Below are 27737 nucleotides of genomic sequence, written 5' to 3' on the forward strand. Positions count from 1 at the left end.
GGATATAGCAGACTGGCTGACACTGGCTCTTTAGTGTTTTAGCAATGAGCAAATTAGTACCATCTGAGGAGACAAAGGCTATTGCTGTAACAACGTTTGAAATGGTTGACATCAATGGTCACAATACACAATGACAGGGCATGACAACAAAAAAAAAAACTTACATTTTAGAAAAACTGTATTTGCAAAAAATATCGAAAATCTGCAACGTTTATTTTTTTAATAACCAGTGGAAATTCAAAAATCCAGGGGGGTTTGGACTCTTCAGAAAAATGGTCAACTATGACAAACTTGACAATACTGATGCATAAATGATTTAGCGTACAAGTGTGAAAAATGATCATACAGACAAGTTGGAGAAATTCACACATAAATATATTACCAAGTAGGCCAGTCAGTAGTCGTCACAGCTCCTAATTGGAATTTGAGCATCCTCAACACAAACCAGCGAGAACAACAATAAGTTTACACAGAGGCACTAGACTCCTTGAGATGAGTAATATAATAATGTACATTTGCAACTAACAGTAATTGTAAAGAAAGGGAATCATATTAAATCATGTTACTCTTCTGAACGTTAAGGCATTAATACACACAAAAACCGATAAAACTATGTTAAGCCATTCTAACCTTGACAGCCATTCATTTAAGTAGAAGCTACAGGAATGTCAAATACCAACTGAGAAATGTACGTGATTGGTTTCATACCAGCCACTGAAAACTGTGGTAGAAGTGACTGAAACCAATGGCGATTGAACTCCTATGTAACATGTGGGGGTTAATGAGATGCTTCAATTCTGTAGTTTGAGGAATGATAAGTCTATAGATTTTTTTTGCATTCATCATTATACAGTATTTAATAAAAAACACAAAATACCAAGTGTGTGCCATCACTTCATGGACCTTATTAAGTGATTTAAAAATATACATACGTAAAGATGGATTTACTGAGTATCAAAATAGGATTTGTTTAGAAAATGTGTTTGTGTTGTCAAAATGCTACACAATTATAGTTACAAAACTTTGTGAGCAATGAAAAGTGATCAGTTTAGAATATTGTTGCAAAAGCAGTTATTTACTCCTACTAACTTTGATTGTCATTCTTTCAGCCCATCTTTTCACTCAGTTTTACTAAACTGGAAGAACATTCTTTTTTTTACACAGGGAACAGACAGATCACATCTTATTCAGGCATGCCAACCATCGTGTCACTTTAAACAGACTTCCACTTGTCTTTTGTAAATATGGAACATTGTCTCACATTTAAATTCAACCAGACTACCTTTTGAGCATCCGTAAAAAGTACTGAAATGGATTAAGTGAGCGGTGAATAAAATATTATTGTAAAACAATTGGTTAAATCTAGATTAAATACTCCAATTTGCTACAAGCAAGTACATTTGAGACAGAATGTTAAAACAGTACACTAACCTCTGCTATGACACTTCAATTCTGTATCTAAATACAATACTTCACAATGTAGTGTTAGTGTCTACTTATGGACAGTCTGTTCCGATTTCCCCACTGAAATTCAGAACAGACACATTGGCTACTCTTTGCTGTGCACTAAGGCCTCGTGGTCTTTGGATGCTCTCTATGGTACATGTGCGACTTGGTCTTGCTACTCTAGAATTGGGGGGGGAAGCTCAGAGAAAAAAAAATGGGGAGTAACAATGAATAGGGCCCTATAATATCGGTTTTGTTTTTCCAGGATCACACTTTTTAAATAGAACATTAAATCTTGTTTCACAACAATGGTTAAAACATACCAGGTGAGCACTTTTGAGGTCTTGGGAAAATCTAAGACATTTCTGGGTGTAGATACCCTTTAATTCAAGCGTGCACCAGCCAAGAGACTTGTTTGGTTATCTGTGTGTCTGTGGCGCACATGTGAATGCAGTTTGCCTAACTTAAAACATTTTTATTTTAAGTATCTCCATCTACCAGAAGACGGTTATCATTAGCATCATTGCTAAAAGCTACACAAAGCGGCAAACAACCTTGCACACGGATAGGGGAATTCCCATGCCTTTGATTCAGGGAGTTAAAGGAAAATATAAATCACTAATGCAATTTTATGTCTTATGATAATCTTGGCAAAATACATTTTGTAATACATTTAGTTGATTTCCTATTTTTGAATTCCGTTTTAAGGGCTGAATTCGTGATTCCACCCGCATCGCAGACTTTTGTTGGGCCCTGCATGAAGTGTGTGTGGGTAATTGCGGTGAGTTTACTACTTGTGTTTTTTTTTACCTTTATTTAACTAGGCAAGTCAGTTAAGAACAAATTCTTATTTTCAATGACGGCCATTGAAAATGGCAGTGGGTTAACTGCCCGTTCAGGGGCAGAACGACAGATTTGTACCTTGTCAGCTCGGGAATTTGAACTTGCAACCTTCCGGTTACTAGTCCAACGCTCTAACCACTAGGTTACCCTGCCGCCCCTGTTTGCATCTGTGTTTTCTGCCATACAGTTCCTGTCGTTGCTACATTGTGGACACAATAGTTCAGTTCTAGCAGCTGTTGCACACTTCATTAAGCTAAACACGGATTTTCACCTTGTGTGTCAATTTCTTGTTGTAATAAGCCCTTAAATCTGGAATCCTTAATGGTGAAACAGCCACGTCCGTTTGCGATATTACCTTCAACAAAGTAACTGCAAACAGTTTTTCGCCACTCGGACATCTTTTCACGCGCGACAGAAGAGCACAATATGTACTGCTATTTTTTTTTTGTGTGTGTGTGTGTATATATATATATATATTTTTTTTTTTATGCTGCGCGACGCTCCTTAGCTCGGCAAGACAAACAAATGACAACAGTGGTGGGGGCGGTCGGTGGCGCCGTTTCACCCTACTGCAGATTCCATCTTTAAATGCAGAGCTTGTTTGTGACTCAGCACTACATTCATATAGTCCAGACCCATTGTCCAGGTCAGGCAATAAAGAAATGCATCTTTAGGGGGAAAAAAAGAAATATTTAACCGATCTGGAGAATTCCTGTATATACACACAAACACGTGTATGGTGGAAGGGGTGCTTCATAAGGGCTGTCCTTGCATTGACCTAGTAGTCACTACTATAGACTAACAGTTGAGGTCTACAGCAGCGGATCGAGAGGTTACAGAGAGCACAATCTACACGGCTAAATCCCTAAAGTAAAAATAACAGCTAAAACTGCCTTGATGTTCACTTCACCATGATATTCTATTAAACACAGGTAAATTAAAAAACTAAACGATTTAAAGAACTAGACGCTATATTGGAATCAACCAGGAGTGCAGCTTCTATCGGAGAAGAGTGCATTAAAATCATCTCACTGTAACCTAAACAAAAATCATAAAATAGAGAAAACAAAGCAGATATATCTCTATGTTCATCATACTTACACAAGAAATATAAAGAAAGAAATATCTAAAAAAACACAACTCCAGTGTTGACCTTTTCTTAGTGTTTGTAACAGGGACCAAGTGTTTTTCAGACTTGTACTCATCGTGTGGTAAGAGAAAAGCATGGTCCTCCTTCAGTAGTAGTTTATGATGTCCTGTCTATTGCAATAGAGTTGAGACTGGGCCATGTAGTGAGGAAGTCCTTTAGTGTGGAAGCATGCTTTTCAGACCATTCAGCTAGGATGCTAACAGTCTCCCCAGCAGGTAGCTTAGGTTCTAATGATCCCACAACACTTTCCAAGTCTCATTCTGCACCAAACCGCTCAAGCTATAAATCCTTGTAGTGTCCAAATGTTTTTCCCCCACAGGAAAGGGACAGACAGAGTCCCTTTTAATTTCAAAAGGTGCATTAAAACAATGCTTGACCAACAAAAATGCTAATACAAACTGGGCAGTGCTTCTCCGCTGTTCCCCCCCCCGCTCCAGATCAGTGTGAGTCCGAGGTGTGAGCTTGGGTTTCAGGGTCCATGTGACTACTACCACTTAGTGGGGAAGAGGCCTCTGCTCACTCTCATCTCATGCGGTTCTGCCTCATGAGAGGCACGATGCAGGAGGGCGGGCCAGCCTTGCTCAGGAAGGGGTGCTTGAGCAGCTCATTGGCTGAGGCCCTCTGGGTAGGGTCTCGCACCAGCAATTTGTCCAGGAAGCCCTTGAGGAGAGGAGAAACCTGGGAATGGAGAGAAGGAAAAACAACATCAAAGAATGAGTATCGACTTCAAAATGTTGAATAGCAGGGACATAGTTAACCATGTTGGGGCCTTGTAAGAGATGGGCTCTTTCTGGTGTGCCTAGTACCTTGTGTAAGTTCTTGAGTTTGGGTGGTAGGTTGTCACGGATCATCTTCATAGCTTTGAGGGGGGGCTCATTGAAATAGGGGGGTTCTCCGTCCACCATCTCGATCACCATCACCCCCAAGGACCAGATGTCCACCTACAGGTTAGAATATTGTATATACACACAGTGATCAACGATAGTTTAGAATTATAATGCACAAAAAAACAAAACTAACGGTACCTTACCTCAGGCCCATAGGGTAGTCGTGAGATGAGCTCTGGGGCCATCCAGTAGGGTGTGCCTACCAGGGACTTGCGCCGCTGGACCTCTTTAGACACCTGGGCGCAGAAGCCAAAGTCTGACAGCTTCACCTGAGGGGGCAGAGGAGAGGGTCAGAGCCACACTACAATTCACACACAGGACATTTTCAAAATAATGTCACCGCTGAGATTAAGAAACCTGAGTAACTGTTGATCAAATGCTTTTAAAATCTACCTAAAATCATAGCAGTATTTTTTAGAATGTATCTTTGAAAATGACAGACTTTTTCAGCTGACATGGAAGTTGTGTTATAGATTGACAGGCTCAACCCTTTGTGTACAAAGAACAATCCTCTATCTAGCAATATGCTGCGTTACAGTACTACACATCACAGCAGAACAACTCCCACAGTTTTCTGAGAAAACCTTTGCAATGCCTGGGTGGATAAATATCCTGTCTGCCAATTGTGACCTCTGAAGAACAGGGCTCACTGACTAAAGCATGCTTTGAATTGGTAAGGGGAAATGAAACACGCAAGTGAACAAGCTCGCGCACACACCCACCCACACTCATCTGCCGAGAAACAGCTGAGGGTGACTGACTACACTTCCCCTTGGGTCAACCACAATAAGAGCTAAGCGCAGCCCGTAGCATGCTAATCATGACAGCTACAAGTGACAAGTGGGGCTTGAGGTTGACACCTGGGCTCAATGAAACTGTTGTATCATCTGCAAACTGTTGTCGGGTAAATTAAAAACTAAATTAACAGCTTGAGCTTCAAGCCCTCCATTACCTCTCATATACAGTACCAGTCCAAAGTTCTATATTTGTCCTATTTTTCTACATTGTAGAATAGAAGACATCAAAACTATGAAATAACACATATGGAACCATGTAGTAACCAAAAAAGTGTTAATCAAATCAAAATAAATTATATATTTGAAATTCTTCAAAGTAGCCACACTTTGCCTTGATGACAGATTAGTAAAAATAAAGAAAAATCCTTGAATCAGTAGGTGTGTCCAAACTTTTGACTGGTATTGCATTACAATACTTTGGGAACAAACATGACTCAAACAAGTTCCTCTTTTCCCATATCTTCATTTTGACAGATGGTTTTAAAGCAGACTTTCGTTTCAATATGAAAATGAAAGCCTGTTATGACTGGGTGGTATGGGGAGGGTTGTCACAATACTCTGAAGAATATCATATCAAATAAACAAAACATGAATCAGACATTTCACACACAGCCTTATTATTCACTCAGATTCAGTTATTTCCCAAAGCTAGGCCTATATCACAAAATATTTCATATCAAACAGCAGGTTTTTCAAGGTCCATAGAGTTTAGTCTGTCTCGTGTTTTCTTTTTTTGCCATGGAAAATTATAATATTTGTGTCTATGAAGGAAGTAGTGATGTAGAGTTGGGGTCAGAGTTTGGTGTCTTATAATTGTCTGATGGATAGGTAGTGATGCAGAGCTGGGGTCAGAGTTAGGCAGGGGTTAAAGCAACAAAATAATTCAAATGATTGACACTTGAAGTCGATCTCGGATCAAGTTCATCTCCCTTTCAAGTAAGAAAGTCATGTTTGACCAATTCCAGTCCCCTTGCTTAGGACCCCGGGATCATCAAGGACTGAAGTGGTCAGTTTCGGTAAATATTTTGGAAGGACATTCTATTCCAAAATGAATGGAAATCACATGATGCCATCTAAAATTTCATTTCTACCTCCAGAAATGGGCCCAATAACATATTGGTATAAATTATTTTAACATATTGGAGCATGTGCATATAACCTGCATGGTCTATATTATCAGATGTGCTATTACTAATTAGCATTATCACCTGTAGCCCAACTGATGAGCATAGAGGCTATACAATTTAAATAGGCTTAAGCATGGGGCTTGTCCACCTCCATTTACCCCACTGGACACAACATCCTGACCGTCATTATTAATAATTTTATTATAAATATTAATATATAAATTATTAACTCTAAAAAAATGACATTTTTTTGTTTTTATTACAAAGTATATCATTGCCCTTTTAAGACGACAACGCTCCTTTAAATTGGTCTGTTGTGCAAACCATGCTTGAAACTCCAATTGTACAACTGCATTTGTAAAACGATGCCACGCGAATTTGAAAGAGTACAGAAATAAACGTGGTAGCAACGTAAAACTGCGATCCCCCAGCTTTCAAAAGTGTTTTCCCGTGATTGCATGAAGAATAGTTGTGCATTGACTGCTTGTCAGAATACGTTTCCCCTCCTATGGCTCTAGCAACTTGAATGTGCCTCGAGAGGAATGTTTATCTCACATAGAACACGCAACAAGCCAACTAGGTAAACTATCCTAATAATCAGGTTGTCTGATTATGTTTTAATAACATTACATGGCAAAAATTGTGTCACTGGAAAGCTCCATCCTGAATGATAAAGTAGAGGCTTTGAATGACTGCCAGTAGCTACAGAAGGCTAGACAGCGCCGTCTGAGCTGAGCGCTGCTGTGGTTCGCATTAAAGACCATTTCATTCCCTTCATCTGAACATTGGCGTGTCATCAACAATCATACAGTACATGTCAGTTCAGTGCACATAGTGTAACAGAGGAAAATAAAATAATTGGGAATAGATTTATTTTGGAATATATTTTGTAGGAGAGACATGCTTCTGTCTGTATTAGGCTGTGTCATTTCCAAACTCCCCAACGTGACAGAAATCCGTCGCATTGATGGAGAACTTTAACCCCTGGAGTTCAGAGTACTTACTCTGCCATCGTGGGTGAGAAGGATGGAGTCACTCTTGATGTCCCTGTGGATGACGCCCTGGGTGTGCAGCACTGACAGAGCCTTCAGCACAGACAGGCACACTGTGGCTATCTGCTCCTCATTCATCCTGGACACACACACACCGGTCATTAGCCCCCCGAGTTGACAGAAAAATAACATCACACACACAGTACAGGTCGCATTGCAGTGACGTGATGGTGTAGCTATGCGACACTACCACCTAGTGGTGAAACATAACTAAACAAAAAACATTTTGAGTGGTTATCATTTCTTGTATTGTAAAAACAACTATGATTTGAGCAGTTGAATATTATATGACTAGTATGAAACACAGACAATCTTAAATCACCACAGCCCAGGGTGGCCCATGCCTCTTCCTGGAGATCTACCGTCCAGTAGGCTCACTCCAAATCTATTGAAAACACCTGATTCTACTTATTAACCACTCACCAATACCTTTTACTAGCTGAATCAGGTATGTTAGGGTTGGCCTGAAAACCTACAGGATGGTATATCTCCAGAAAGAGGGTTGGACAGCCCTACCATAGTCTTCTGTCCTGCTGGTCGTTTGTCAGAGAAGCAGATCAACGGTCATTGCTATCCGGTATTCTTGGTACGTCCAACTCCGACATCACCCCATTGAAGTCGAAATATAAAAAAGGTTAGAGTTTAGGGTAGGGACATCCCAAGGATTCCGGATAGCACAAACCACCGATCAACAGACACGCACCTGGTGTGTGTGACGATGTCAGTCAAAGCCCCTCCCTCCAGGAATTCCATGACGACCCAGAGTTCATCTCCCACCAGGTAGCTGTTGTACATCTCCACCACGTTGTCATGGTGATAGTCCCGCATTATCACCACCTGGAGATCACAGCAACCAGAGTTACTGAGGAGACCGTGGGAAATTACACGGCATATGACATCACTCATTACACCCCTGCAAAGATATGCATCAACTTCACCCTCCATGAAGGACACTTTTTACAAATGTCAGCAAATCAGCTCTGTAATAGCCAATTCCACTATAAAAGGTTTTGGATCACACAACTAATAGCTTATAAATTCATGGCCTGTGTTCCCTAAATATCTACAATCTTAAAACCTGTATCATCTCAATCGCATTCTGTGTAAGTCAATGACAGGGTCAAAAACAAGACCCCCATCCAAGTCCATTACAGTGACCAGTGTCCCCACCTCATTGAATAGCAGCTCCCGGCGCTGCTGCTTACGCAGGTCCATCTTCTTGACAGCGACCAGTTTTCCGGTGCTCTTGACGGTGGCAATGCACACAATGCCGGTGGAGCCCTCTCCGATCTTGATGTAGTGGTCCAGGTAGGTGCGCGGGTCACCCGGGTCCACCACCATCTGTAGTGCGGCGCGGAACTGCTCATGGGACACCCGCTGGGGCTCCCTCTGGGGTGAGAGGGCCTGCTGTGGTGGTAGGGCAGGGGCCGGAGGGCGGGGAACAGGAGCCTTCAGCTGCTGGTAGCCGTGGGGGGGCTCAGGGCCCAAGACAGGGTGGGAGGAGTGGTGGGGGTCCCCTCGTAGCTGGCCCTGCTGTGGGGCTTTGCCCCCGCTGCGGCCACTAGAGGGACCGTTGTGGTGCGGTGTTTCGTGTGGTCGGGCTGGCTTCAGCTCCTAGAACGGAGATAAAATGATGACACTGTAAGAACAACATCTTTATGTCTGAGAAGTCTGTCGATAAAACATTAGCTACAATGGTTTCCATTTTCTCCATATCACCCAACGTTCTGGTGTTCTCCTAACAGCATGTCAGTACCTGGCTGGTGGGGCTTCTTCCTCCTTCACTGTCAGCGCGGGGGTAGGTGTTGAACGGCCTACTGCTCTGCTGTGCTGTCTTTATCACCCCCTCTGTGACAGGGAGGTTAGGCATACGGATGTTGGGCCCCGAGAGAGGCCTCTTATCCCGGGGCGATTGGGGGCTGCCGTCCCTGCCTGTGTAGCTGGACTTGGGCCTCTTGTCGCTGGGCCCGTCCCTGCGGACTACCTGGTCGTGGTGGTCCCGTGGGTCCATGTCTCTGGGCTTTGGCGGGGGAGGGGGTGGGCAGGGCCGCTCCCTCTCACGGTGCCTGCTGCCTGGCTCCTGGCCCCGGGGCTGCTGCTGTGGCCGGCCATCCTCTCTCTGAGAGCGGGATACCCGCTGGGGCTGCCGTGGGTCTCCACCAGCTAACTGGTCCGGCCTGGGCCGCTCCCTAGTGCATCAGAGACACGGTAAATAGGTTACATTTCTCTGGAGTGGTGGAAACTTTTCCGACAAGAGCCATTTTACAACAGTTCTGAAAACCTCCTGGCCCGCTTTCTACCGACACTGTACCTATCTCTGTCTCCATAGTGATCTGGGTGGTGGTGTGTCCGATGGGCCAGGTCCCCGTTCTCATGGCCTCCTCCCCCCGAGGATCTGGAGTCTCTGCGGGGCTGGATCGGGGGGCTGCCTCGCCTCAGGGAGTTGGAGCGGGTCACCGACATGGTGTCAAACTCATCCAGCAGCCATGTCAGCGAGCCGTCCACAGCGATCTTACTACCCCGCACTATGGTCTACAGGAGGGAGAGACACCAAGTAAGGAGGGGTTGAGATCAGACCAGTCAGGACAAGAGAGACTTCCTGGACTGTCACAGCTTCATTCTAAAAATAGATATGATGACAGGTAGATTCTATTTTCAGTGATGTATTTTGCATTTGCTGTGTTTATTGTTTCGGAAAGAAGACAATCATGTTTACTGTTTAGGTTCTGTGCATTCAGACTGTGATCCGAATCTGACGTACAGTAATCTGAGACAGTAATAGTTTGGTGCCCTTTCCCCATGACCTACACACTGAAGAAGGCTGTAAAGGCAAAACGTCTGTGTACGCTATCCCTGATGCAGTGAAGAGAATAATACAAATAAAAACGTATCCAAATTTGTCAACAGAGAATGACCCTACAGTGAAAACATCACTTCCTGTTTATGACACACGCCTTTCCTCCCATGTCCCTTTGTGACGAACCCTGACCTTGCGGGGCTCCACAGTGGTGATGACGGTGACGTCGATGAAGGGCTTGGGCCTCTTGGCTGTGTCCTCGATCAGAGACTGCCATTGCCGCGGCAGCCCCACAAACTTCTGTTCTTGCTCGTCAAAGTCTGTGTGCACGCGGTGCTCGAAGTTGGAAGGTGCCGAAATCTGGACGCGGGGCTTCTTCTTCTTGGTGAACATGGCAGCAGCCGGGCATCAGACCTGGAACACAGAGAGGAGAACAGGGGTGTATTCATTAGTGCACACCGTAGTAAACCGTAGCAAAACATTTTGGAAGGAAAAACAGTTTGCAACAAAAAAGAAAAATCTTATTTCACAATTTCAGGTTGCTCCCTACCCGTTTCGGTCTGTTTGCTTCCGTTTTTGAATACACCCCAGGAATGACTTTGGGGGTTGCAGTGGAACAGTGTTAAACACATCAGCAGTCCATGATGATAAGTGATAACATCAAGGATGTCCTGCTTCTTTTCAATAGCGCTGAGAGGCTAACACATGAAAACTTGATCTGCCAATCGGCCATTGACACACCTCAGACTAGAGAGTAGAGGTCGACCGATTAATCAGAATGGACGATTAATTAAGGCCGATTTCATGTTTTCATAACAATCGGTAATTGGCATTTTTGGACACCGATTATGGCCGATTACATTGCACTCCACGAGGAGGCTGCGTTGCAGACTGACTACCTGCTATGCGAGTGCAGCAAGGAGCCACGGTAAGATGCTAGCTAGCATTAAACTTATCTTATAAAAAACAATCAATCTTAACATAATCACTAGTTAATTACACATGGTTGATGATATTACTAGTTTATCTAGCTTGTCTTACGTTGCATATAATCGATGCGGTGCCTGTTAATTTCTCATTGAATCACAGCCTACTTCGCCAAACGGGTGATTTAACAAGCGCATTTGAAAAAAATCACTGTCGTTGCACCAATGTCTACTTATCCATAAACATCAACACCTTTCTTAAAATCAATACACAAGTATATATTTTTAAACCTGCATATTTAGTTAATATTGCCTGCTAACATGAATTTATTTTAATTATGAATATTGTGTCACTTCTGTTGCGCTCTGTGCAACAGAGTAGAGGTTGACCGATTATGATTTTGACGCCGATACCGATTATTGCCGATACCGATTATTGGAGGACCAAAAAAAAGCCGATACCGATTGATCGGCCATTTTTTAAAATGTATTTGTAATAATGACAATTACAACAATACTGAATGAACACTTATTTTAACTTAATATAATACATCAATAAAATCAATTTAGCCGCAAATAAATTATGAAACATGTTCAATTTGGTTTAAATAATGCAAAAAACAAAGTGTTGGAAAATAAAGTAAAAGTGCAATATGTGCCATGTAAGAAAGCTAACGTTTAAGTTCCTTGCTCAGAACATGAGGACATCTGAAAGCTGGTGGTTCCTTTTAACATGAGTCTTCAATATTCCCAGGTAAGATTTTTTAAATTATTTTAAATTATTTTTATAAATCGGCCAAATCGGTGTCCAAAAATACAGATTTCCGATTGTTAAGAAAACTTGAAAATCGGTCCTATTAAAATCGACCATTCCGATTAATCGGTCGACCTCTACAACAGAGTCAGGGTATATGCAGCAGTTTGGGCCGCCTAGCTCGTTGCGAACTGTGTGTAGACCATTTCTTCCTAACAAAGACAGCCAACTTCTCCAAATGGGGGATGATTTAACAAAAACGCATTTGCGAAAAAAGCACAATCGTTGCACGAATGTACCTAACCATAAATAAGTATATTTTTTGAAAGCTGCATATTTAGTTAAAAGAAATTCATGTTAGCAGGCAATATTAACTAGGGAAATTGTGTCACTTCTTTTGCGTTCATTGCACGCAGAGTCAGGGTATATGCAACAGTTTGGGCCGCCTGAATTTTACAGAATTATTACATAACATCGAAGGTTTTGCAATGTGTCATGACACTGGCCTGGGGGTAGGTTTATAACAGTCATAAATACCTCTACCCCCTTTTTTCTTCTCTCTACCCTACTGATGTGACTATTGAAAATCCCTTGGTTAACATAAGAGATTCTGGGAATATCAGAAGGTGGAGGGAAATGAACCATATTTTGGTAATCCAACCAGTTGAACATATGCGTTGGTACTTAATGAATATGATGTCAGTTCGGTCGTCATCTGAGACATTCTCATCAATGATAGGATGACAAACTGTACAGTGGAAAGTCTAGTTATCCGATTCACATGGAATTGTTGTGCAATTTAAATGTTTGAATATGAAATTATTTGTGATGGGATGAAATGTGATTTTCTCTTCTAAAATGTGAGATTTGGGTTTTCATGAGTGAATTATGGAACGACTCAGTGGCCTGCCCACGTGAAGAGACATTGGTTATAAACTATGAAACACGCCCTCCTCTCCCTTCCTATATAAAGCCCTGACGACAATATAACTTCCTGTTCCGGGGACATTAAGGCGACGGCCTTGACGTTAGAAGGACAGGTGACACCTACAGAGCAAAGTCAATCTCAGCTACCTAACGAAATTAGCATTGAATTCCCACGTGAAGAGGACGATCGACACGTCGAATTTTGACAATACCAGCCAGAATATAGCATGAGCATATAAGCATGGCAACGGGGTATGAACTTTGAACTCTGATTCACTCCAGCCGCCAAGCGTGGACTGGGAAATGACAGAGTATACCGTCTACCACACAACGACGTTACTAAAACGGGTACAGTTTACCATCAGAGACGCTATTCAAAAGATGGGCAACTCGGCCTTCCATCTACCACCAACCTATTGAAGCGCAGCTCAGACTAAATATTCATTGCATTTTCCAAATAGGCGGTAATTTAGAATGCAAGGGATCCTGTATTTACGATAGCATAGCTTCTCCCTTTGTTCCTCAGTCTTCTCGCTCTTTCAATCAAACTCAAACCCCTTTCTTTGTGTAGCGAGCTGCCATGTCGGCTCCGTCCGCCGGGGACTTTTTCTTTATGACAATTTGTAATCAATGTATTATCTAGTCGATTTATGTAATTCTGTGTGATTAGTTAGGTATTTAGTAAATAAATAATTCAACCCAATTTGTATTGCTGATTTAACGTGTTAGCTAGGGTTTGTGAAGATAACCAAGAATGTACCACTTTCAGATGAGACTGAATAAGGTTACCAGGTCTTTAAGAGTTTATTCGGAAGATAACTGCTCTATAAACATTATTTTATGGTGCCTCCACTTTCTAGTTAATTATCTAACTGATTAGCTTAAATCAGGTATTATTAATTTACAGAGAAATTATTTTTTAGAATAGCAGGTCATATCACTTAATCTGGCATAGATAACAAAACGACAAATGTAACAGCAATATTTAGACTTATGGATGCCACCCGTTAGATAAAATACGGAATGGTTCCGTATTTCACTGAAAGAATAGACGTTTTGTTTTCAAAATGATAGTTTCCGGATTTTACCATATTAATGACCTAAGGCTCGTATTTCTGTGTGTTATTATATTATAATTAAGTCTATGATTTGATAGAGCAGTCTGACTGAGCGGTGGTAGGCAGCAGCAGGCTCGTAAGCACTCATTCAAACAACACTTTCCTGCATTTGCCAGCAGCTCTTCGCTGTGCTTCAAGCATTGCGCCGTTTATGACTTCAAGCCTATCAACTCCAGTGATTAGGCTGGCAATACTAAAGTACTTGTTAGAACATCCAATAGGTTAATGAAATACAAATGGTATAGAGAGAAATAGTCCTATAATTCCTATAATAACCTCAATCTAAAACTTCTTACCTGGGAGTATTGAAGACTCATGTTAAAAGGAACCACCAGCTTTCATATGTTCTCATGTTCTGAGCAAAGAACTTAAATGTTAGCTTTCTTACATGGCACATATTATACTTTTACTTTTTCTTCTCCAACACTTTGTTTTTGCATTATTTAAACCAAATTGAACATGTTTCATTATTTATTTGAGACTAAATTGATTTCATTTATGTATTATATTAAGTTAAGTGTTCATTCAGTATTGTTGTATTTGTCATTATTACACATTTATATATTTTAAAGTTAAAAAAAATAAAACAATTTTTTAAATAATATATACATACATACACATATATATACACATATATATATTTTTTTTATCGGCATCAGCCTTTTTTGGTCCTCCAATAATTGGTATCGGTGTTGAAAAATCATAAAATCGGTCGACGTCTACTAGAGAGCATCTCTGAAAACCATTTAATGTAGACTGACACAATCACACTGAGTGAATGTCCTTTGGCAAATGCACAGAGAGAGAAACAATCAGAGTACACAACCTACACAAGTTGACATTAGAAAATGACAATATAATTTGTAGGGAGACCTCCCTTAAAGACAAATAGCTTATACAAGTCGCAGCAATTTTCTTCAGAGACAAGAATTGTATTAGTCAGGTAATACTCTGTCTGAGGCCCCGGGACACAGGCCCCAAGCTGCAGAGAAAAATGACTTCCACCTTTCCTTCACTAGCACATTTTTCCTCTAGCGTATTTCTCTATACTCAAACACACACACACACACACACCTTTTACATTCCGGATTCCTTCTCTTCCTCCTTCTCTATCCCTGAAACCAAATGCTGGGCTGCCTGCCTGCGATATACTGCCTGTTCCTGACCACGGTCCTAGATCCACCCAAGCTGCAGGGAAGGGGTGCTTGGCGAGGGGCTGAGGAATACTGCCTGACTGGCCCAGAAAGCAGAACTGACTCAACACATGTTTGAAGTGTAATGGGATCATCCACCCATCTGCACTAAACTGTACAAAAAGGGCCACAGATGAGAGGTCAACATGGGCCTTCCATTAACTATTTAAAAGCCACTACTGCTGGTCAGAGTTGAACGCACAAGTCAGCATGATGACTATATCAAATAAGGCAGCGGCTACTGACAGTACTGCTAGATCATTTAGTTGTTTACAAAAACTGCGAGATGAGTTATCGGTCTACAAAAACAGATTGAATGGGAAACATACTGAGCAGCAACCACAAAAAGTGTAAAGTGGTTTGCTGAAGTATTCAATTGCTCCTCTGAAGCCCTGTCTTAATGGAGCCAAGCAACAATGGGGGAAATAGTTCAACACAGCCAAGGAAAAATGATTATTCAATGCCAGAAGGACAAATACCATCAGAAATTACTTTAGAGATGACGAAAACAGCAACAAAACAGTGCCTTCCCCCAGGATAAGTGACTGAATGAAAGTGGAGAGCAGCACAGATCGCATGATGGAGCTCAGGCAGCAGTCTGCAGGCAGTGCACCGGTGAGACAGGTTTGAACAGGTGAGGCTCAGCTGAGAGTCGCAGCAGGTGTAGTAGCACCTCCCCCAGAAGGCCCTAGGACACAGACCTCTCTCTTCCGTGTTCTACACTTCCCCCTACGGAGAAGGTAGCAGGGGGAGCGAGAGACAGGTGTCCACGCACTCAGACTAGACAGATACAGGACAGAAAATAAGAGGCCCAGAGAAAACAAAGGATGGTCACATTTTCAAATGTATTAACTCCATTTTCTTCTTCCTGTCGGTCAGTAAAGCAGTCATAAAGCCTAGCTTATATATCACTATCATTCATGAATAATTTCCCTCTGTGTATGTAGAGAGTAGAGCTGCAACCTCCCACAAAGTGAACAAAAAACTTAAAAGTTCAAAACATGCTCTCCCCGGTTATGGAGTCCCTCACAATACATTAGCATTCTATTATGCACTGGTGAGCAGCAAGAAAGACACTTCTGTGGCAGTGGAGACCCAGATGGGTCATGGCCAGAGAGCTACTGTCTGTCCAAGCACAAGGGGTGTTCCACCAGACTCTAGGCACAGCCACGTGTGTCAAGTATGTAATGTAGCAAAGCAAAAACACCCAATTTGAGCTCTTTGATCGGTTAAAGATGGGCTCTCGGTCAAACCAGTTAACATCAAAACAATTGTGCTTAGGGCAGACCCACTCTGGATGATAAACAGTCAGGCATGAGTGACGCTGCAGCCATTAACAGGAAAACGCCTCATCATTCAGACTCCACTGTCACCACACAGACCCGGACAACGGCACGTCTACTCGTCAACTGCCTTATTCTGCCAACTCAAAATGGTTTTCCTCTTTCCCATGTAGGCATACCTCACATACAATTTTTGAACTACAACACTTGGGAGGGTAAAGGACATGTAAACACATTTCAAAAACAAAGATAGATTCAGGTGATGACTCATTTCCAGGGAGACTTAAGAGATTGTATGAAACTGTTTGAGACAGACATAGCTAATCACAAAAGCACATGTTTATGTCAGAGTCTAAGAGTACACACCTGGCTTAATGGTCTCACTATTGTTCAACATTGCAAAACCTTGTGATCATACAGGAATATGCCTATATTGTATAGTACAACACACACATGCCTTTGACATGAATCATGTCATGCCAACTATATTCATTGCATTTCTCTCTGCAATGTTCAGTGTGTTGCGCTCTCTCCTGAATGCAAAAGCAGTAGGCTGGGTCATCTCGGACACTATGCAGCCGAGTTGCACCTGGGTTCAGAGGTGATGAGGTCACACATCTTCAGGGAATTGTCTCACCTTGCCCCGCGTTACTCTGCCTGTAGCATCAATAATTCTGTCAACTTATCAGGATGTAGCCTAGTCTAGATGTTTGTGGGTGTGCTCTACTGTTACCCTCTTTCATTTGAGGTTACTGCCCAGTGTTGAGTCAGAAGTGCAAACTAACTGAATTCTTCCTCTGAGATTCGCAGATTTACAAAGTGCAATGCAAACAGTGTGACCTTGGAACCGGCCCCCAATTCCAGCCAGATTGCTTCTAGCTAGGCATCAGTCTTGCCTAGCTGTTGTTTACCAAGCCTGGTGTTGGGCTGCAATTTGCTGTAAAACAAACGAGGAGTAGGTCTGTGAGCAATTACAGTAAATGTAGGAATTAAGATAAGAATACCAGCTTCCCATACTGTGTGTCAGATCCAACTAAATTACTACTACTACACCATTGCTTTCGAGAAAAAAAAGCAAACATCAAACATATGCGTTAGGCTATAGCTTGCAAACACACTACCAAAGAGATGAAAGCTAGCCTGAAAAATATTGTTACTTCAGGGTGTAGCCTACCTCCCTCAATTTCCTGAGTGCAATCCCGTTGTTTCTGATGACTTTGACAGTTGTTTACATGTGAAGAAACACTGGAGAAGCAGTGTTTCATGATTGTTTGGCAAAATACAACTACATTAATTGAAAAATAACAGACGTCAGCAGGTTTACGAAGCAAACGTCTGGTGGGAGGAGTGAATAGATAGATACCAGATGTTACGCATGGAATACCACATGCTGGTGGTAAAGATTGTGTAGCGAGAAATCACTGCGTTTATTACTAATGTAATGGCTGTAAATAGCGAATTTGTTGGATTTGACCGCTACAATAACTTGTTTGAATAACGTGCTGGCTAATCTTATGTGTTTAGACCTCAGAAGTAAAGATGCATTTTTCAACGGAGATTACATTTCTCACGGTGGAGAAGCATTTTAGGTTAGCTTCTATTCGCTATTTTGACGTAAGAATAAGTATGAAAACAATGAATAACTACAGTAAAGCAACATGTTGGTTACGATCTACTCACCAGAATGTCTATCCAACGCGATACAATCCAATTGATATCATTTCACGGTCACGCATGAGAACAAACGTGGAAAAAAATTATCCTGGCAGCCTCGCTCTGTGAGAAGACTCCCCAGGAGTGAGATAAAGAAGTTCATTTCCGCAGCGTTTCAAATCGATAAAGAGCTGCGGTTAGTGCACACGCCGTATTTAGCCAAAGGCACATTTATGACAGAACGAGTTATAAATAACTTAATCCGAAACAGAACTGTAAATCTCTTAGAAGATCAATTTTGTCGCATTCCGATGGTTTCACAAATGCTGGCCAGTATCATGACGTCACCGGGAAAAGGGGGTAAAAAGAGTCACGTCAGACTCTTTCAAATCCAGGAACGCCTACTGCCTTTAGCTGTGGTGTGTCTGTTCAATGATCATAACTTCGAACTATTCATTGTGGTTGAAAAGCAAGACAAATCATTCTCGATATTATTATCTATTATATGACACGACCAAACTGAAAACTTGACTCACTTTGCCACAGTAGTGGGAAACTGGAATGTTCAACTACTGGTAAATACTAATGTACTCGCTTATTTATTATAGCACTGTTTTATGAAGGCTTTAAATGGCGTCTTGTGAAATACCCAGCGACTGCTAATTTGAACAGGATTGTAAACGGATGAACACAAGCAAACAGTAAAGAGAAATGCCTCTCAGGGAACAAAAACATGCATAGTAGCTTCCTCAATCAAAACTGTTCATAGTGTAAGCAAACGTAAACAAATAATGCTGATGAAGCAAATGTCACCAAGGAGATTTGTAATGATCCCCTTTGACATCCATCATAATGAGTTGCTGCTAATGTGCAAGGGAATACAGTATGCTATAAATAAGGGTTGGAACAGAAGTAGTTTTCCAATCGTTTCGTTCTGAACAGAACCCCTATTTATTTTGTTCCGTTCCACTGTACTTTGATAAAATATTGGTTTTACTTGATTACTATTATTTAATTCCAAGTCAAATTATCAATATAGAGCTGCTGCCTATGCTCTCTGACAAAATCACTGTCAGTAGTTCTTAAAATAATGCCTTATTTACTTTTATGACTGCTGAATACCGACCATCAATCACTTATATCATGTATTTTCAGGCTCGCGAAGCAACTGCTTCGATTCCTCTCCATCTTGTGCGTTCTCTCTTCTCTCTGTCTCGGTGTCTGCTCCACACAGACCGGACAAGTTTAAGCGGGTGCACAATGGATTATGGTCATTGTAATTAATTACCAAGTATTCTGCACTACACTATGTAGAATATTGGCCTGTTGGAAACTACAACTCCCTACTACATCGCACAGTTCAGGCTTCATCTAATTTATCTCTACATACACTACACACAACACTCACAGAAGGAAAAAAAATGTAATCCCAAATAAATTGACCAAAGTTAATCAATTAGTTGTTTAAATAATGAAAATATTAAATGTTGGTTAATAGCTCAGCACTATTGTTTACATGCGCGATGGTTAGAAAAGTATAGGGCGGTGGCCTCCCGGGTGGTGCAGTGGTCAAGGGCGCTGTGCCACCAGAGACTTTGGGTTCGCGCCCAGGCTCTGTCGCAACCGGCCGCGACCAGGAGGTCCGTGGCGCAACGCACAATTGGCCTAGTGTCGTCCGGGTTAGGGAGGGCTTGGCCTGTAGGGATATCCTTATCTCATCGCGCACCAGCGACTCCTGTGGCGGGCTGGGCGCAGTGCACGCTAACCAAGGTTGCCAGGTGCACAATGTTTCCTCCGACACACTGGTGCGGCTGGCTTCCGGGTTGGATGCGCGCTGTGTTAAGAAGCAGTGCGGCTTGGTTGGGTATCGGAGGACGCATGACTTTCAACCTTCGTCTCTCCCGAGCCCGTACGGGAGTTGTAGCGATGAGACAAGATAGTAGCTACTAAACAATTGGATACCACGAAATTGGGGAGAAAAAGGGGTAAAATTCAAAACAAAAACAAAAAAGTATAGGGCGCAAGATGTGACAAATTTTGCAGGTTGAGAGAAGGTGGAGGCGGCTAGGCTTGAAGCGCTGGCATTTTATTGCATGCATTAGCTATCTGAATTAGGCCCACATAATTATACCTATGGAGGAGCAGCTTCTATGGAGGAACTTTGATTATCTCTGAACTTCCAAGAGTTGGCTTAACGTTGGACCAATGCTACCTAGCTAACAAGCGTGTGTGGGCAAAAGCCACCAGAATTCAAAACAGAATACCTTTTTGTAGTTAACAAATCCAATGTGAAACATAACTATTGTATCCGTAACTAGCATTGAAAAATGTAATCCATTCTTCTACATTAAAAATCTGTATTAATTTCTGAAATCCCGCTGAAATGTCAGTAGGTTACAGTATGCTTCGGAGGGGGAGGAGCAGGTAGTTTACACACAAAGATTTTTAGCCGGCAGACAGACACTGGAATACGTTTCTAGTGACAGAGTGAGGGCTTTGCATATTATTGCGTTGTGGGACTGAATTTTTTTCTCTCCGTAATGTAAAAAAAAAAACTTTATTAACCGACTTCTATCCGTTAAAAATAAAGGTTATGTTCTGGAACAGTATTGATCACTTTTCTTTCTTAGCTCCGATTCTGTTCCTCTAAAAATTTTTTTTTACCGTTTTCTGTTCTGTTCCCCGTACTGGGTCCAACCCCTGACTATAACATAGTAACACCAGGAGTGTAAGGATGTTCTCACTTGGTCCCTTTCAGACAATTTTTTTGTTGGGTGAACACTCAAACTCAGATCCCTCAAAAATGACCAACCGAACTGAAAATAGCAAACCGAACTGAGACCATTGAGAGATTTGAGTTAGGTTTGCTTGAATTTTGTGATCCGGTTCCTTTTTTAAGGCCAACATGCACCACCCACTAGACTACTAGTGCAACACCGTTTCCCCTGCCATAAACCCTCATATTAGTACCACAGAAGAGAGAATATGGTTTGCAGAAAAAACATGTTGTTTTTGGGATATTAAATAGCGATTTCCAAGGATGCACAGAAATTCCAAAATTGAGTTTTTAGTTCAAAATATGCTAAGAAAACTTCATAATCTGTTTATTCAACTGTGGGGTTTGAAGTGTGAGAAGACAACATACTTGGTTAGAATCACAACATAAGAGCTAGAATAGATTTTCTATCCTAAAGGTAGGGTGTTAGTTGACGCAACAAATGATGGACGCTCTGCGATAATTCTACAAAAAGCAGCAGGAAACAAATCCATTTTCACTAAATGTCAATGTGGTCGTCAAAATATGCAGTGGTGTAAATCAAACTAGTACTTCAAAGTATTTTTACTTATCTGCACATTACTATTTATATTTGACACATTTTACATCACTACATTCCTAAAGAAACAATGTACTTTTACATTTTCTCTGATCCCCAAAAGTACTCATTACATTTTGAATGCCTAGCAGCACAGGGAAATGGTCCAATTCACACCCTTATCAAGAGAACGTCCCTGGTCATATTGCCTCTAACCTTGTGGACTCACAAAACACAAATGCTTAATTTGTAAATTATGTCTGAGTGTTGGAGTGTGCCCCTGGCTATCCATAAATAGATACAAGAGAATTGTGCCGTCTGGTTATATAAGGAATAAGAAACAATCTATACTTTTACTTTTGATACTTAAGTATATTTTACCAATTACATTTACCTTTGACTTAAGTATATTTAAAACCAAATACTTTTAGACTGACTCAAGTAGTATTTTACTGGGTGACTTTCACTTGAGTCATTTTCTATTAAGGTATATTTTACTCAAGTATGACAATTGAGTACTATTCCCACCACTGAAATTATATAATAAATAATTTGAAAACATGAATATGGCAGTTGTAACCAATGTCTAAAAATCCCAATACTGTAAGTTATTAAAATTTACACGACATGAGCCCAAATGTAACGCAACTGCCATGCTAAGAACTTTCAACACTGCGACAGCCAAATTTGTGAAAACTGAAATCGGTGTGTATATATATTCTCTTGGCAGAAGGTATTCCTCAACCTACTAGAGTAAGATCGATGTGACATTGTATAGCAAAGTCCTGAGGGTGTTTCACAGTCATTAGAGGTCCTTGGACTGAAATGCGAGGTAAAACTTTTTGGGGGGCTCATTTAAATGTAAAAAAATTCAGAGACAAAAAAAGAAAAAAAAGTTACAAAGTAGAGCTTTGCAGCTATGTTTTGATGTATGGGTTGTCAGGGACTGGGCCAAATTCACATTCCGCCAACCCCATTGATAATGAGTGCTAGCTTGCTAGCTGTGTAGGAGTGGTTGACGCTGTTCGCTGAGGCAACAGTGGTGCGAGGCAGCGCTGAGCGGAATTGGCTGTATTGTGCCAGTGGAGAATTTTGTGATTAATGGTTTTATCCTTTAATTGAAAACTACCAGAATTATGTGGCTACAGCCCCTTAAAAATGACAAAAACATAGCTAAATACCAGCTAATTGAAAATGTTTCCCATCTTGCTGTGCAGCTGGCAGCTCACTGACCGTCTCATCTGAGCCTAGGCTAATTGTTTCCCAACACTAGAGTAACTCAACACCAAAAACAACATTATAATGTAACCAAACTCAGGTGTAGGCCTACCTAAGTACATTGCCTTGAGAAAGTATTCACAGCCATTTACTTTTTCCACATTTTGTTGGGTTACAGTCTGAAATTAAAATGAATTAAACACAATACCCCAAAATGTCAAAGTAGAATTATGTTTTCACAAATGAAAAGCTGAAATGTCTTGAGTCAATATGTATTCAACAGCTTTGTTATGGCAAGCCTAAATAAGTTCAGGAGTAAAAATATGCTTAAGAAGTCACAAGTTGCATGGACTCACTCTATTCAATAACAGTGTTTAACATGATTTTTGAATGACTACCTCATCTCTGTACCCCACACACACAATTATCTGTAAAGTCCCTCAGTCGAGCAGTGAATTTCAAACGTAGATTCAACCAAAGATCAGGAAGATTTTCAAATGCCTCGCAAAGAAGGGCACCTATTGGTAGATGGGTACAAATTTGAAAAAAAAGAGTAGACATTTAATACACCTTTGAGCATGGTGAAGTTTACACTTTGGATGGTGTTATCAATACACCCAGTCACTGCAAAGATACAGGCGTCCTTCCTAACTCAGTTGCCGGAGAGGAAGGAATCCGCTCAGGGATTGTGCCATGCGTCCAATGGAGACTTTAAAACAGAGTTTAATGGCTGTGATAGGAGAAAACTGAGGATGGATCAACAACATTGCAGTTACTCCACAATACTAACCTAAATGACAGAGTGAAAAGAAGGAAGCCTGTACCGAATACAAATATTCCAAAACACGCATCCTGTTTGCAAAAAGGCACCAAAGTAAAACTGCAAAAAATTGGGGAAAGAAATTAACTAAGTACTGAAAACAAATAATTGCATTTGGTCCGAATCCAATTTAACAGATCACTGAGTACCATTTCATATTTTCAAGCATGGTGGTGGCTGCATCATGTTATGGGTATGCTTGTTATGGGCAAGGGAGTTTTTGATAAAGAAACTGAATAGGTCTAAGCACAAGCAAAATCCTACAGGAAAACCTGGGTTAGTCTGCTTTCCAACAGACACTGGCCAAATATACACAAGTTGCTTACCAAGACAACATTCAATGTTCCTGAGTGGCCTAGTTAATTTTGTCTTAAAAATCAGCTTTACAATCTATTGCAACACTTGCAAATGGGTGTCTAGCAATGATCAATCAGCTTGAAGAATAAAAAAAATATTAATGTGCAAATATTGTTCAATCCAGGTGTGCAAATCTCAGACTCATAAAGGCTCAAAGCTGTAATCGCTGCCGAAGGTGATTCTGACATGCATTGACTCAGGGGTGTGAATACTTATGAATATTAGTTATTTCATTTAATACATTTGCAAACATTTTTAAAAAAAACATGGTTTTCACTTTGTCATTTTTTTGGTATTGTGTGTAGACGGATGAGAGAAAAAAATGTAATCCATTTTTAATTCAGGCTGAAACAAAATGTGGAAGAGGTGGCGGATGGTCTCTGCCACCTCATCAGGCGGAGACCAACTCCTGGACAGTCTGTGGTGCAACGTGGCATTGGTGGATGGAGCGAGACATGATATCCCGGATGTGCTCAATTGGATTCAGGTCTGGGGAACGGGCGGGCCAGTCCATAGCGTCACCTACATGAGGTCTAGCATTGTCTTGCATTAGGAGGAACCCAGGGCCAACCGCACCAGCATATGGTCTCACAAGGGGTCTGAGGATCTCATCTCGGTACCTAATGGCAGTCAGGCTACCTCTGGCGAGCACGAGGGCTGTGCGGCCCCCCAAAGAAATGCCACCCCACACCATGACTGACCCACCACCAAACCGGTCATGCTGGAGGATGTTGCAGGCAGCAGAACGTTATCCACGGCGTCTCCAGACTCTGTCACGTGCTCAGTGTGAACCTGCTTTCATCTGTGAAGAGCACAGGGCGCCAGTGGCAAATTTGCCAATCTTGGTGTTCTCTGGCAAATGCCAAACGTCCTGCACGGTGTTGGGCTGTAAGCACAACCCCCACCTATGGACATTGGGCCCTCATACCACCCTCATGGAGTCTGTTTCTGACCGATTGAGCAGACACATGCACATTTGTGGCCTGCTTGAGGTCATTTTGCAGGACTCTGGCGGTGCTCCGCCTGCTCCCCCTTGCACAAAGGCGGAGGTAGCGATCCTGCTGCTGGGTTGTTGCCCTCCTACGGCCCCCTCCACGTCTCCTGATGTGACTGGCCTGTCTCCTGGTAGCGCCTCCATGCTCTGGACACTACGCTGACAGACACAGCAAACCTTCTTGCCACAGCTCGCATTGATGTGCCATCCTGGATGAGCTGCACTACCTGAGCCACTTGTGTGGGTTGTAGACTCCGTCTCATGCTACCACTAGAGTGAAAGCACCGCCAGCATTCAAAAGTGACCAAAACATCAGCCAGGAAGCATAGGAACTGAGAAGTGGTCTGTGGTCACCACCTGCAGAACCACTCCTTTATTGGGGGTGTCTTGCTAATTGCCTATAATTTCCACCTGTTGTCTATTCCATTTGCACAACAGCATGTGAAATGTATTGTCAATCAGTGTTGCTTCCTAACTGGACAGTTTGATTTCACAGAAGTGTGATTGACTTGGAGTTACATTGTGTTGTTTAAGTGTTCCCTTTATTTTTTTGAGCAGTGTAGTAACCCTGCTTTTTGTTCATGAACTTGTAATCCCAGTTACTCTGTTACCACACCTGGTGTGTGCACTTTGCCCCTCAGTGTAGACTCCCAGTTCTGCATAAAACAGCAATATATGTTAACATAAACCCATTTAAATTCAGGTGGTTAACATGCTGTATTTTATAATTCCAATGAAGCAATTATCATATTATTACACATCTCATTTGCATAAAGTAGTATTAAACGTTTTCTAATTTCATAACTTGTTTCAAATTGTTACAAACTCTGTTGTTTTGCATAAAGCATGACAATGTGTTAATATGACCACCCTACCTTAAATGATCGGGCTTAAGTTCATGCATATTAAGTGGCTAATTTACATAATTTCATAAAGATTTTATATCAAATCAAATTTTATTTGTCACATACACATGGTTAGCAGATGTTAATGCGAGTGTAGCGAAATGCTTGTGCTTCTAGTTCCGACAATGCAGTAATAACCAACAAGTAATCTAACTAACAATTCCAAAACTACTGTCTTGTACACAGTGTAAGGGGATAAAGAATATGTACATAAGGATATATGAATGAGTGATGGTACAGAGCAGCATAGGCAAGATACAGTAGATGGTATCGAGTACAGTATATACATATGAGATGAGTATGTAAACAAAGTGGCATAGTTAAAGTGGCTAGTGATACATGTATTACATAAAGATGCAGTAGATGATATAGAGTACAGTGTATATACGTATACATATGAGATTAATAATGTAGGGTATGTAAACATTATATTAGGTAGCATTGTTTAAAGTGGCTAGTGATATATTTTACATCATTTCCCATCAATTCCCATTATTAAAGTGGCTGGAGTTGAGTCAGTGTGTTGGCAGCAGCCACTCAATGTTAGTGGTGGCTGTTTAACAGTCTCATGGCCTTGAGATAGAAGCTGTTTTTCAGTCTCTCGGTCCCAGCTTTGATGCACCTGTACTGACCTCGCCTTCTGGATGATAGCGGGGTGAACAGGCAGTGGCTCGGGTGGTTGTTGTCCTTGATGATCTTTATGGCCTTCCTGTGACATCGGGTGGTGTAGGTGTCCTGGAGGGCAGGTAGTTTGCCCCCGGTGATGCGTTGTGCAGACCTCACTACCCTCTGGAGAGCCTTACGGTTGTGGGCAGAGCTGTTGCCGTACCAGACGGTGATACAGCCCGACAGGATGCTCTCGATTGTGCATCTGTAGAAGTTTGTGAGTGCTTTTGGTGACAAGCCAAATTTCTTCAGCCTCCTGAGGTTGAAGAGGCGCTGCTGCGCCTTCTTCACGATGCTGTCTGTGTGAGTGGACCAATTCAGTTTGTCTGTGATGTGTATGCCGAGGAACTTAAAACTTACTACCCTCTCCACTACTGTTCCATCGATGTGGATAGGGGGGTGTTCCCTCTGCTGTTTCCTGAAGTCCACAATCATCTCCTTAGTTTTGTTGACGTTGAGTGTGAGGTTATTTTCCTGACACCACACTCCGAGGGCCCTCACCTCCTCCCTGTAGGCCGTCTCGTCGTTGTTGGTAATCAAGCCTACCACTGTTGTGTCGTCCGCAAACTTGATGATTGAGTTGGAGGCGTGCGTGGCCACGCAGTCGTGGGTGAACAGGGAGTACAGGAGAGGGCTCAGAACGCACCCTTGTGGGGCCCCAGTGTTGAGGATCAGCGGGGAGGAGATGTTGTTGCCTACCCTCACCACCTGGGGGCGGCCCGTCAGGAAGTCCAGTACCCAGTTGCACAGGGCGGGGTCGAGACCCAGGGTCTCGAGCTTGATGACGAGCTTGGAGGGTACTATGGTGTTGAATGCCGAGCTGTAGTCAATGAACAGCATTCTCTTATATGAATCATCCCTATGTTCTACATCAACCCTGAAAATGTCATAATATTTTGACCACTATATAAAACATTGGACTTAAACGTGTTGAAATTAAGAATTCAGACAAGATGATTTGCTGCCTTTTTTCAGGGATTATCATTGACCTGTCCATTACCTTTTTGACCTTTTCTGTTCATGTGAAAATAATATCAGCAATGGTAAATCCTAACCTCAAACTAAAGTGTTCTGTGTCCTGATACGCTAATCTATACCATGGAATACAAGATAATACCAGAAACAACGTTTGATTTTGACCCCTAACACTATGAAAGGGGAAGGAGCCTACATTTTCAATTACAACATTATTTAATCTGCAGTTATTCTTCTGACATTTATTCTGTTACCAATAACATTTATATATTAATAGTATCTTCTGATTACAAATATGTCTCATAATTTAACTAAATGCAATCTATTAGATTCCAAAATGTAAGTAGATATCTAACTGTCCAATAACACATTCTGATGGAATGTCTTGTGCAATGTGAAAGCAAAGATGACTCAGACCACAAAATATTTTAAGTGAACTGTCAAAAGAGTTGAGTCCTCATTCAAAGGCAAGGGTAGCATAGATACAAAGAACAGTTTTCTATATGTGAAAACACCCTAACAATACAGTGTGAAT

General features: G+C 41.7%; 1 protein-coding gene across 3 annotated transcripts in view; it reads right to left on the minus strand.

The window, feature by feature from the left end:
• Window positions 1–192: 192 nt before the first annotated feature.
• Window positions 193–27737, minus strand: part of LOC110507596 (serine/threonine-protein kinase PAK 4) — a 36424-nt gene continuing 8879 nt past the window's right edge. Inside the window, exons 1-11 of one of the 3 annotated variants that reach the window (XM_036964756.1) lie at window positions 17981–18306; window positions 16938–17237; window positions 10292–10513; window positions 9614–9834; window positions 9059–9491; window positions 8473–8916; window positions 8006–8139; window positions 7255–7381; window positions 4470–4595; window positions 4246–4380; window positions 193–4117 (exon numbers count right to left, since the gene is read on the minus strand). In XM_036964756.1, coding sequence (XP_036820651.1) covers window positions 3962–4117; window positions 4246–4380; window positions 4470–4595; window positions 7255–7381; window positions 8006–8139; window positions 8473–8916; window positions 9059–9491; window positions 9614–9834; window positions 10292–10492 — 1977 coding nt within the window. In that variant the 5' untranslated portion in view covers window positions 10493–10513; window positions 16938–17237; window positions 17981–18306 and the 3' untranslated portion in view covers window positions 193–3961. Of the gene's footprint in view, window positions 4118–4245; window positions 4381–4469; window positions 4596–7254; window positions 7382–8005; window positions 8140–8472; window positions 8917–9058; window positions 9492–9613; window positions 9835–10291; window positions 10514–16937; window positions 17238–17980; window positions 18307–27737 lie in introns of those variants that run through there. The other 2 variants (XM_021587683.2, XM_021587682.2) reach the window with 2 other exon arrangements.

The sequence above is a fragment of the Oncorhynchus mykiss genome, chromosome 27 (assembly GCF_013265735.2).
Source record: "Oncorhynchus mykiss isolate Arlee chromosome 27, USDA_OmykA_1.1, whole genome shotgun sequence".
NCBI lineage: Eukaryota > Metazoa > Chordata > Actinopteri > Salmoniformes > Salmonidae > Oncorhynchus > Oncorhynchus mykiss.